Source organism: Cervus canadensis, chromosome 13 (assembly GCF_019320065.1).
Source record: "Cervus canadensis isolate Bull #8, Minnesota chromosome 13, ASM1932006v1, whole genome shotgun sequence".
Lineage (NCBI taxonomy): Eukaryota > Metazoa > Chordata > Mammalia > Artiodactyla > Cervidae > Cervus > Cervus canadensis.
The window spans coordinates 72528987-72542116 of record NC_057398.1 but is presented as its reverse complement, the minus strand read 5'-3'; the positions used below and the strand labels follow the sequence as shown (position 1 = coordinate 72542116).

Here is a 13130-nt window from a genome sequence, read left to right as displayed (position 1 = left end):
CGGGCAGTGGAGACTCGGCCTGCGCACCCTCCCCCCTGCCTTCCACCCTGCTGGGGGTGAGGTCATCCTCACTGGGCAGGAATCCTCTGGGGGCCCAGGAATGCATGGGGCGCTGGGAGGGGTGTGGTGCTTGGCTCTGAGCGGGCCCCACGCAGCCCCTGAACAGGCGAGACAGTTTCCCCGGAGCAGGGCCGGGAAGGCCTGGGTGGGCTCTGAAGGAGGAGGGGCCATGGTGGGCTGGACTGTGGGCGTGGGCGAGGTGAGCAGCAGGGCTCCTGAGCGCCATCCTGGAGGATGCTCGGGACTTCAGAGTGCGGAGTCAGAAGGCGGCAGGGTTCTGGAATCCCCAGGTGCTGCACTGTGGCATCCACAGCAAAATCTGCACAAGGAGGGTGGTCCCTGTGCTCATCTTTGGGGGCAGAAGAGAAGGTGGTGGCTGAAAAGAGTGGTGGTCTCACTCCGAAACCCCCCCGAGAGCCTGGGGAGAAGGGGAGACCCACCTCCACCACCAGCCCCAGGCACAGTGCTGCAGCAGATTTAAGAAGATGGTCCAAGGACTCCCCTGGAGGCCCAGCAGTTAGTCCTCCTTGCAGTGGGTTGAAGCCCCAGCTGGGGGACGAGGATCCCGCATCCCTGGGACAAGTGCCACAGCCACTGAAGCTGGCACGCCGCACCTAGAGAGTCCAGGTGCCTCAACAACACATCCACAGGATCCTGAGTGCCACTCAGGAACCCCGACACAACCAAACAAGTCCTTAATGATTTTTTTTTAAAAGAAGGCAGTCCACGTGTGCTGAGGTTCTGGAGCTTGTTGAAAGGAAGGGGGCTGAGCCCTCGTCAATCAGAAGCTCTCCTCGTCCCCAGGTTACCCAGACGGGCCCAGGCTGCCATGCCCCCTCCACACGCCCACGTCACCATCGGGCAGCCTTCTCATGGATACTGTGGCCGCCTCCCCAGCCGGACCTTCCAGTGGCACCTGCAGGACAGGTGACCCCGGAAGGCCCAGCAGACTCTGTGGGAGCCAGCCTCAGATCGGGGCATTGCTCATGGGCACATGCTCATTTCTCTTGCTGCCATACTTTTTTGCTCCCATCCTCCATACACCCCCCTGCCCTCACTGGTCCCAGCCTCGCTGCCTCCTGCCCTCTTTAGCTTCACCTCCCTTCTTCCCTGGGAGGTTCCAGAGAGGCAGCTGGAGGCTGCTTACAGCTGTGGCTCGGCCAGTGAGCTGTGCGTCTTTGGGCATCTCGCTTTACCTCTCTGAGCCTCAGCTTCCCTATCTCAAAGGTATTCCCCTACGCTCTTCTCAACTCTGGACATTATGTCTTGCTTCCGTAGGTGAACGTTGTTTAGGAAATAAAGGTGAGGTTTCCCCCGAGGCACCTAGTTTGGGATGCTGTCTGTAGTCTGTGAGCTGGGTTACAGAAGCTGACACCTTTCTAGATGGGGTAGGGTCAGAGACAGGTGACAGCCCTTCCCATTGATGCTAATGCCTTTGTCCCTGGAAAGGAAAGGAAAGGAAAGTGAAGTCGCTAAGTCGTGTCTGACTCTTTGCCACCCCATGGACTATAGTCTACTGGAATCCTCCGTCCATGGGATTTTCCAGGCAAGAGTACTGGAGTAGGTTGTCATTTCCTTCTCCAGGCGATCTTCCCGACCCAGGGATCGAACCCGGGTCTCCTGCACTGCAGGCAGACGCTTTACCGTCTGAGCCACCAGGGCACCTTTAGTTTAAGACCTCCCCTGTGACTACAGACATCCTTGTGTACTGAGTGGGACGGTTATTGCCTGTGCTTTACAGACGGCAGAACAGAGCCCAGAAAGTCAAGTTCTTCCGCAGGGATCTGTGACCGCTGACAATTAACAGAAATTAGTAGAAAGAGCGCCAGCCTGAAGGCAGATGACCTAAGAGAAAGTCACCGAAGTCCCCCGGCTGCAGTTTCGTCTGTAAAGTAGCGGTCCTAACGGTCACAGGGCCACACGCCACAGCAGAGGTGGAAGCAGTCTGCAAGTTGTAAAGCACCTCCTCACCTCCACGTGCTCAGTGGCCTGGGGAGCCGTGACATTCTCCCGGGGATCCCCCCCCAACTTGCCTCTGCTTCCTTCCTGAGCGCCCTTCCCTCTGGGAGCCGCATGCTGCCCCCAGGGTGTTTCTCTGGCCACTAATCCCCCTTTGGTTCTCTCCCTCCAGACTGCAAATTCACCTGCCACCCGGAGTGCCGCAGCCTGATCCAACTGGACTGCGCTCAGCAGGACGGCGCCTCCCGGGACAGACCATCTCCAGAGAGCACCCTCGCTGTGACCTTCAGCCAGGTAGGCAGCATGGACCACGGGGTTTGCCCTCTGAGGGGTCCGGCGCCCCTCACCCCCACGCGCTCTGCTGAGCGGGAGATGCACGAGTGTTCCACGTTCGCCGGATGTCGGGGTCCTGTTCTTGCCAGATGAGGTCCACGGCACACACAGATTCTTCACCCGGTTCTGATGGGGCGGCGGCGGGTGGCTACACCGCCTAAGCAATCCTCCGATGCACTGAGTGTCCTGCAACTCAGCTCCCTTCTGGCACTTTCTGCGCCCCCCCCCCACCCCCGCCAAATACTCATCACAAGGCCGTGTTCGCACCTGTGCCCCAACCCACTGGCTACATATCCAGGTTTCCACAGCCCCCTCAGCTCACAGGACTCAGAGGCATCTTTTGCCTACTAGATTACCAGTTTATTATAAAAAGGTTGTAACGGGAACATCCAGATGGAAGAGAGGCAGACGGCAGGGTAGGCAGGAGGGACACAGAGCTTCCAAGCCCTCTTCCAGACCCGCTCTCCGCACCTCCCCGTGTTCACCCACCCAGCTCTCCAGCCCCATCCTTTTGGGGTTTTATGGAGGCTTCATTACACAGACATGACTGATCAAATCCCTGGCCACTGGGAACCAATTCATCCTCCAGCCCCTCTCCATTCCCCAGAGGCCTGGGGGCTGGGAGGGAAAGTTCCTATCCTCTAATGCTTGGCAGGTTCTCCTGCCAACGAGCCTGCATCCTGAGGTAGGGTCCAAGTCACCTCATCAACATAGGAAACATCTTTCTCGCTGTCTGTACTTAGGAAGTTCCAAGGGTTTTCAGAGCTTTGTGCCGGAAATGGAAAGAGACCAAGGATATACTTCTTGTGATAAATCGTGGGATGGCACACCCCTTGCCAAGGGGCTGGGGGCATGGAACAGGGAGGAAGGCGCAGGGACGCCTGCTGCTCTTGAGAAGTGCCCTGTAGTCCACCCAGGCGCAGAGCCTGTCTTGTCCATTGCTCCAGCCGTGGGGTGGGGTATGGGTGGGGCTGGGGTCCCAGGGAGAGCTCCTGAGGGTCCTCTGAAGTCTGGTAGCCCTGGGGCAGCGGGGGTGCTGGCGCTGAAGCTTCTTAGTGCATTGTTCTGCCAGCCGGCCAGCCAGACCAGGCCAGCTTCAAAGGGACTGAACGAGTGTTCTTTCCCTGGGTCAGAGCACCAGGAAGTTGATGCCCAAAGCAGTTCTTGATTCTGGGCTTTGCCAAGGCACTTGAACCAGGATGTATCCAACCTTTGATGTCAAGCATTTGAGAGGGAGACGGGAGATCCTTGTTTTTAATTCTTGCATTGAACACACATTGATTTATCTGCTATGTGCCAAGCACTGGTAAGAGTGGGGATAATGAATGATCTGTTACAGTTTTTGTCCTCAGACAAAATAGTATATACAACCAAACAGTATACAACCAAATATATACAAATGTATACCAAATGATATACAACCAAATAGTATATACTGTGATACATGTTTCAGTAAAAGTATGAGCCAAGTGTTCTGAGTATACACAGGGAAGTGCAGTTGTTTCTGTTGGAAGAAATCAGGGAATACTTCCCAGAGGAGGTGACATTTCCTCTAAGCCTTAGTGTATGAGTAGAAGGTTGTTGGTCAAGGAAGTAAGGAGTGTCCCAGGACGTCATCTAATTATTTATTTAACAAATAGGTTTTGAATGTAGACCATGTGCCAAGCCCAGGAATGCTGGGGACTTAGTGATACAGTCAAGTAGGAGCAGCACTTTAAATAAATCCCTGGTTTCTGAGGGGAAAGCCATGGGTGCCGTGAGAGACAACACAGATGCTGAATGACTGGTTATTTCCTCACGAGAATACGAGTGGGCCTGGGGAACTGGGGTCCAGGCCCAGGTCCCCAGACTCACCATCCACATGTGCTTTTTCTAGCCGTGACGTACCTGCTCAACAATGTTCAGTGACTGGGTCCACCCATGGGTGCTACCAGCCTCCCTGCTGCTATTCCCCAGCCCTTTCCTCCCACTGGGAAAGCAGTACAGGAGGCACATATGATGTGCACTTTTATTAAAATGATATTAAATCGGCTCTAAAATTCTGTGTCTCTGGGAGAAACTTGCAGACACCAAGGCACCTGGCCTCCCCTCTCCACTGCTCCCGTGGCCTGGGCTGAACTGAGGCACCGGGAGCCCAAGCCACGGGGCAGCCCAGGCCATCCACCCTGTGATGCTGGGCTGGTGGGAGGTGTCGTCCTAGTTTCAGTCCCGGGCACCCCCCACCCGGGCTCCGGCATCACGAACAGAGCTGTGGAGCTCTGCACTCAGCACAGATACTCCTAGAACAAGCTGCCAGCCCATGTGACGTAGAGTCTGGAAATTCAGAGAATATGAGAAGGAGGTTGTCCTGTACACTGTCCACAATCAGTGGCAATATAGAAGTAACTTAAACACGTCAAGAAAGATGAACACACGTACTGCGCGGACTGTACAGTCAAGACCAGCTCATGCTGTGTGTACCCTCACCATTCACTGGACGTCACGGCAAAGGCCCCAAGGATGACACCGTGTTTGTGTTATCCTGGGATTATGGAGGACATTCGGAACAGTGAGAAGAGTTATGGTTCATTGCCCAGTTTTACTGCTGCTGCCTGTCTAAGGCTTCTTGGCATTGGAAGAAACCAGTACATGGATATGATGAATCAGTGTAGATCATCAAAAAATTTTTTCAGAAGGAAAACTGCCTGTCAGCTTTTACCAGTAAAGCTGGTGGTAAAGAACCCACCTGCAATGTGGGAGACCTGGGTTCGATCCCTGGGTTGGGAAGATCCCCTGGAGAAGGGAAAGGCTACCCACTCCAGTCTTCTGGCCTGGATATTCCATGGACTGCACAGTCCATGCGGTCGCAGAGTTGGACACGACTGAGCGACTTTCACTTTTCAGTTGCCATAGAGGCATGGTGGGTGGCGCAGGCTGGCTGTATCACAGAAGATGACATAAAGAGATGCACTTTGCCTGAGAAATGCACTATTGATAAGATCATTGATGCAGGCCCTCAGCTCTCTGGATCACTAGATTACAGTGTGGTACATAGCTTATATGGGGCTTCCCAGGTGGTGCTAATGGTAAAGAACCTGCCTGCCAATGCAGGAGATGTGAGAGATGTAGGTTTGATCCCTGGGTCAGGAAGATCCCCTGGAGGAGGGCATGGCAACCCATTTCATTATTCTTGCCTGGAGAATCCCATGGATAGAAGAACTTGGCGGGCTACGGTCCACAGGGTAGCACAGAGTCGGACACAACTGAAGCAAGTTAGCATGCATGCGCGTTGTTTATATAACAAAGGATTTATTTATCTGGCGACAGTTGTATAGCAGTCCCTCCTCTTGACCATGTTGTAATGAATCAGTGCAAGGTGATTATTTTGAAACTCTCTAAGGTATTTTTTTTTCAATAGATGAGCATACTAATGCTGCCGAGCTTACAAATGTCCTTGAGATAGACCTGTCCCTGGTTAAAAATGTGTTAAGGTACTGCTGATTGGGATTTGCCCATAAGAAAGGACACCTGGTGGCTCAGTGGTTAAGAATCCGTCTGCCAATGGAGGAGACATGGGTTTGATCCCTGATCCAGGGAGATCCCTCATGCAGTGAAGCGACTAAGCCCGTGCTCCCCAACTACTGAGCCTGTGCTCCCCAACTACTGAGCCTATGCTCCCCAACTACTGACGCAGCACCCTGGAGCCCGGGGGCCACAGCTGCTGAAGCTCACGCACCCTGGAGCCCGCGCTCCCCAACTACTGAGGCAGTGCTCTGGAGCCCGGGGGCCACAGCTGCTGAAGCTCACGTGCCCCGGAGCCCATGCTCCACAACAAGAGAAGCCACGGCAATGGGAAGCATTACACCTAGAGAGTAGCCACCGCTCGCCACAACTAGAGAAAACAACGCAGCAGTGAAGACCCAGCACGGCCATAAACAAATAAATAAAATTATTTTTTTAAAAAAAGAAGGGACAAGTAATACATTTTGATCAACTTCATTCATCGTGGAGGAATGTCCTATTCCTAAACAGATTCAAGTAACTCATGTATTTAGTATGAGAAGAAAACTTCTGTACATCCTCCACACGCTTTGGAACTGGAGCTGTCTATACCGGAGTCTGCATGTAACCAGACCCCTCGGGAGGGCCGTGCCCCATCCAGGGTGAGAAAAGGCAGGGAGACAAATCTGAGCCCCGAGCCCTGGTGAATGATGCAGACTTTTGCAGAAGACTTTCTTTAGAAGGTGGAGGAGGGAAGTTACATAGCACACCATAGAGCAACGTCTCCTAAATTTCTTATTTAGACTATTTCCCCCACTTTCTTTTCCATTGGGAACTTCCAAGTCTGTCTTCTTTCTGTTCCCCTGGAGCCTGCCCAGCCCACTACATCCTGCATTTCTACTTTGGGTCTCTGTTTCTCCCTCTGGAGCAACAGGTCTCCAGTGGGGGTGGTCTTGCCCTCCCCTCTCCACTGGGTCACTGGTGGCAACTGGGGACATTTTGAGCGGGCACAGCTTGGAGGAGGCCACTGGCCCCAGGAGGCAGAGGCCTCGGATGCCGCGAAACAGATTCCAACTGTACAGGAGAGCTCCCCCCAACCTCACCCCCCGCACAACAAAGAATCATCTAGACCCAGATGTGAACAGTGCAGTTTGAGAAACCCAAAGTAAGCCCCACTTAGCCAACACGCTCAAGTGCCAGGTGGGGGGAGGGGGGGGCAGGAAGCCCAGAGCAGGGCCTGGACTTTGCTGGACGCCTGTCTCATCCTCAGAATTTCAACAGTGAGCAGGTGTTTCCAAGTCTGAGTATTTGGGAGCAGAGTGACTCCCCTCCTCCTGTTGGGGAGACATTTCAACCTTGGAATTTTCTGGCAAGCTGAATCAGGGCTGTGTCTAGAGCAGAACCACCACAAAAATACGGAAGGAGCCAAGAGCCCCTCGTGGGTGCCGAGCAGCCCCCACGGCAGCCAGCCTGGAGCGGGGGTTGCTCTGGGCCGGCTGGGTTGGGCTGCAGTGTTTGCCTTGGACAGGCCTGGCTGCATGCTTCAGCACCACTGGGGCAGCACCTAGCCTTCTATCAATAAAACCCGGGCCCTGCTCCAGCCTCGCTCGCCTTTTCTAAAAAGCCTGTTTGTGCTGGTTTCCGCCTTGGCTCGATTTTCTGTTGCATACCAGGATGGAGCTTTGCGTTCACCTTGACCTCGTCACCTGGTCTGAGCTACCCAAATGTTCCAGTGCCATTTTCAGGGGGTGGGGAGGGGATTTGTTGCTGGGCCCTGATCAGAGCTCTGCCAGTTTGGAGGCACATAACTGTTACGAAGTCTTGGCCTGGTGGCATTTCTCCTCTCTCCTGTAGAAGGAAAAGAAAAATCATTGATCTTCCTCCATCCAGAAGGAACCACTGTTCGTTAACATTTTTACATTTTCTTCCTGTACATTCATACATTTTTCAAAACACAGTTGAGATCATCCTGTCGATAAGTGCTTGGCCTCAACCTTTGAAAAGCAGCAATCCCAAGGTTCAGGCTGTCTTCTCTCTGCTATGCCAGAGAGAGGTGGGGAGGGAGGAAGACGGGGCGGGTGTTTAAGGGGGCGGGAACGGGCTTAGAGCCCAGCTGCCCTCCGAAAGCTTGTGGGTTGTGCACGTCTCTCCCAGGTGGAGAAACAGAGGAGGCGCGGATGCGAGCTGCCCACGGCTTTGTCCGTCTCTCCTTGGAGATCTCCAAGGTTTGGGATGACTGGCTTTTCTCTTGGGCACCCTTTGCTGACCAAGCAAAGCCCTTCAAGTCCACCCAGATCGCCTCTTCAGTTTAAGGCTGTTTCCCAGAGGACGTGGTTGCCATCAGCTGAGGATCACAGTGCGCTGCCAAAACAGCTGCAGTTCCCTTATTCGGGGGCATGCCCCGAAGACTGTACACTCCAGGCGATGCTCAAGTTGCCCTTCCCCCGTCACCCCTGTGATGAAAAAAGCCCAGGGGCTCCCCAGTGCCCTCGGGACGAAGTGAGACCTCTGCTGGTTTGGCTTGGTCCCTTCCGTGACTTCCCGAGAGGGGAAGCCCTTGCCCACAGCTGTTAATTCTTACCAGGACCTGCTGCTGCCCAGAGGGACCCGGCGGCTCTGTGCCCGGCCTTTGGGGCCCCTTTCCTTGGCACGTGGAAGGCACAGGCGACACGTCAAAAAATCAGCACACTCCCTCCTGCTCAAATCTCTTGCGGCCGGCAATGGAATCTCATGTCCATTGGGCCCAGATTCCCCTCTCCTGGTGGCACTCTGGAACCCAGGAGCAGGATTCAGAAACGAGGTTCTCGGTCGGGTCTGCAAGTCCAGCCCCGCCCGCTGCAGTTCCCAAACCTCCCTCAGGCACTTTCCACACTGAGGACTCTGGCCATATCAACAGTCCACCTGAGCTACTATTTACTTAATATTCCTCTTCAAATAGATTCCTTTTATTAAACTTGAACTTATGTTAGAGGGAAAAGTTTCAATCCTTGAATAACCATTGATGTACTTAGGATTTTTTCCCCTGACACACATAATTAATATTTAATCTCTAAAATTAAAAAAAGCAGTAGAGCCAGGCGTTGTTTTAAAATCCTTTCTGGTGCCCTCAGTGGGCAGCAGAGACTGCTTTCTGGTCACCCGGTGCCCCGAATACCAGCGCCGTGGGTCCAGCCACTCCTGCTGAGCGCTGTGATCAGTGGAGAGAACTGCAGGGGTACCAGGAAGGAAATTCCAGCCACTGACACTTAGACCCATGTGCTTCTCCAAAGGAGGGGTGGATCTGCGTGTACGGACAAGGGGTAGTGCCAACAGAGACAAGTCACTCAGTGGTACATACAAGACAATCCATTTGTACTTTGCACGTGTGTGTGTGTGTGTGTGTGTAAATGTGTGCAAGAGTGAGGGCCTGCAGGGCACCCAACCAACTGCTGGAAGAGATTTCACCTTGGCGGGGGGCAGTGACCAGGGTACAGTGAGAGAACCCTTGACTTTTGCTGTTTGCTTCGGGGCTATTTGAATGTCCTGATGCTGTCCAGATGGTTCTAGTGTAATACCTCTAAAAGGTAATACCTATTTTCTTAAAAGAAAGACCCCTGGCCTGGATGACAGGAGAGCTCGGTTCTAGTTCAGACTGTGCAGATGACATTGTGGACGTGTGACGGGCACCAGCCTCTTAGCTTCTCTGAGCCTCAGCTTTCTCCTCTGAGCAATGGTGGTTCTGTGGCTCCAGCGAGAAGATGCAGGCGAAAGCATGTTGGTGTCACCGTAACATTCCAGGGCTGTCTCTGGTGCCTTCAACAGCCTTACTGGATTTTTTCTTTTTAATCATGTCACCCTGTGATGGAAACCCCTGGCCGCTTCCTATTACCCTCAAAATCAGCCTGAATCTGGATTAGCACACAAAACCCTTCAGGGGCTGGCTCTGCCTACTCTTCACTCTAGCAGAAAGATGCCCTCTTCTTCTGGACATAAAACCAGGACACCATGGTTTTGTGGCTTGGCGGGTACTCTCGCTACAGGACACGATTATCCCCCTCTTTGCGGCCTCTTATTGCTCTGCTCTGTTGATAAAACGACTCAAGACCCTGTCCGCCTTCACCAAGGGACGGGGGATGGCCGGCTGGCCTTTCAGCCCTCCCGGTCAGGCTGCCTGGCCCCACCTGCAGCCCCCTCGGTCCCCGCCTCGTAGGGCGCCCGCTGCAGTAGCCTCCCGCGGCCCCCGCAGCCGCGGAGCAGTGACCCAGCTGGCCCGGAGAGCCGGGTTCCCTGGCCCCCGGCCCTGTCCTGTCTCCGCGGCCGCACCTCCGTGTCCCTGCCCTGCCCCTGCCGAGGGCTCGCTTCTCCGAACCCTTCGGGAGGATGCCCCAGCCGCCAGCCCCGCGCCACACGCCGAACCCAGAGCCGCCACACGGGGGAGCCACGGAGCCGGAAGGGAAGACCCGCGGGGACCGGGTCTGCTGCAGAGGCTGGGGCTCCCTAAGGAGCACTCCCGATAGATGCGGGTGCGCCTCTCCAGGGATTCTGGTCCTGGGTCTCCTCTGAAACGCTCTAAAGGTTTATCAGGCTGAATTGTGATAAGAACGTTAGCTAACATTTGTTGAGGCACACCACGTGCTCCATCTGCAGCTTTTATCAATTATTGAGAGAGGGGTGTTGAAATCTCCAACTCTAATTGTAGATTTGGCCACTTCTCCTTCCAAATCTATCTTGTACTTTGAAGCTGCATTATTCAGTGCGTAAACACTTAACATTACAGTCTCTGGATTAATTGACACTTTTCATTATGAAATAAACTTCTTTATCTTTGGCAATATTCTTTGTTCTGAAATCGACTTTGTCTGATGTTGCTATAGCCACTGCGGCGTTCTTTTGATTACCATTAGCATGTTGTTTCTTTACCCATCCTTTTATTTTAGGTTATTTGTGTCTTTATATTTAAAGGTCATGTCTTACAGAAAGCAAGTAGTTGAATCTTGTTTTTCTTAATCCAACTGGATCATCTCTGCTTTTTGAGTTATTTAGTTCATTTGCATTTAATGTGGTTATTGATATAATTAGATTTGAAGTCTATCATCTCACTGTTTGTTTTCTATTCGCCCTATTTGTTCTTTGTTTCCTTTTCTTCCTTCTTTTGGATTAATCGAATACATTTTACAATTCTATTTTATCTCATTTGTTGCCAGCCCATCCACAGGTGCCAAAGGAAGGGGCCAGTGCCCAGCCACCTTGCTCCCCAACCACAGATTTCCCTCCACGCTCTAGAAGCCAGAAGTGCTGGCCAAAGCTGTTAGTGATTCCACTCCACTCAACAGCTGTCTCTAACAGCGGCTGCCCTAAGGCCTGTCTGATGGCCCAGGGGAGCTCAGTTCTGATCAGACAATGGGAATGGCTTCCCAACCTGGAGGCTCTTGATATCCTGGCTCCAAGCAGGGCCAGAGCTCTAGCCCTTGCTTCTCTAGAAATGTTTACATTCTCTGGAGATGTATCTCTGTGCCCCCACAGCCCCACCCACTCATCCCAGCCTAGAACCAGCAGGTGCCTGAGATGACCTCTGGCTGGGCCAGCTCGGCCTGAAGCCCTAAGGAGGCAACAAGCCTCTCTCTCTAAGTAGTGCAAGAGTTGTTCACACATCTCACATCCGTGACCACATTGCCCTGGCTCCTGGAGGACTGAAGAGATCACGTGAGGGATGGGGTTGTTGGTCAGAAACATCTTTTATGATTCTCCAGTTCCCCTCAAGGAGGGCAGCTAGAAGGCCAACTCCCCAGGCCTGCCTCAGACCCAGCAACAGCCCTGCAGGGCCTCCGCCTCTTAGTCTGGGCTGATCTAACCGCCTTCGGTGTGTGTGTCAGGGCCCTAGCGAAGCTGGCAGCCTGACAGCCCAGCCAGAGAGGCGTAGAGAGGGCCAGGAGCCCCGGAAAACTGACTGTGCTGTGAGTCAGCCTCAGTGGTGCTCAGCCGCATACCTCTCACAACAGGAAGTCAGCCGGGGGAGGCTGAGCTCTCTGCTGGGCCCACGGTCTAATGTTGTCAAATGCTGCTCTCAGGACACGGGGTGGCAGTAAGGTTCACCCCAGAGAGGGCATCTGAGAAAGGCTGCTTCCGAGAGGCGCTGGGAAGGTGGGGGAGGTGTGGTCGTCGGCGGTGAACCTGCGTCAGGAAGTGGGGGACACAGGAGGACTCTGACGGGCAGAGGAAACCAAGAGCAAGGCCACGAGAGGGGAGGGCGGCCGCTGGGTCAGGAGGCGAACCTGTGCCTGTGAGGAGGGCTGCCTGAGTGTGGCTGGAGGTGGACATGGCTGTAGGCTGGGGACATGCCATGAAGGGCCCTGAAGGACCTGCTCTGGGGTTTAGGATATTGTTGTAGGCACTGGGGCGTCACTGGAGGCAGGACCACTGTGGTGGAAAATTGTCAGACGCGGAGGCTCTGGATTTGAAATCTGAACCCACTATTTATTTGCTCTTTGGCTTTGGGCAAATCAGCCATCCTGAGTCTCATTTCACTCATCTGTAAAACACGTTCTTACGCAGTTGTGACAATACACAGCCTTGATGTACTCCTTTCCCAATTCTGAACCAGTCCCCTATTCCATGTCTGGGGGATTAAGTGCAAGAATGAAGTAAATGAGAGCTGGGAGCTCCAATGTGACATCCTATTTCATGTTGTTTGGACTGGCTGTTAGGAGAAAGCAGGGACTATGTGTTCTTCAGAACACCCAGTCTAGTGCCTGCCATGTAGAAAGTGCTCAGTAATCATTTGTTGAATAAATGAATCAGCTTGATACTATGTCTTGATCCTCAGTACTTACTCAATAATTATTAGTTGACATCTGAATGGGAAGATTTTATGATCAGATCATAAAATTCCTGATCAGATCTCGGTCTAGACGGGTAACTTTGGAAACAATACAGCAGGGAGTTTGGAGGAGTCAAGATGGGAACAAAGGAAATTATTGGAAGGCCTTGCAGTAATCTGTGTTAATGGCATCTATCAAGATAGGAAATTCTAAAGGAGTGGGGGAGGGGGAGGCCCCGAATAGTCAGCTCTGTTTGGACCTGTTGAGAGTGAGGCCTGGGTGGGCAGGGCTGGGTACCTGATGAAGCATCCATCTGGAGTACCTGGGGGAGAGGGCATCAAGAGACAGGTCAAGTGTGGTTGAAGCCATTGGCCTAGACTCAGCTCCCAGGGACAATGTGAACACACAGGGGTGGGGGTGGAGGAAACAGTCAGTGAACTCTGGAAAACCCCAGTGAGCCAAAGGGAAGACAGGGTCATAGGCAGATGGAGAAGGCGGCTC

At 53.4% G+C, this 13130-nt stretch overlaps 1 protein-coding gene across 1 annotated transcript in view; it reads left to right on the top strand.

Moving 5' to 3' along the window:
- RASSF5 (Ras association domain family member 5) overlaps nt 1–13130 on the top strand; it is a 72654-nt gene that overhangs the window by 24640 nt on the left and 34884 nt on the right. Inside the window, exon 2 of the mRNA XM_043484768.1 lies at nt 2192–2313. Within this exon, the coding sequence (XP_043340703.1) occupies nt 2192–2313 (122 nt within the window). The remainder of the gene's footprint in view (nt 1–2191; nt 2314–13130) is intronic.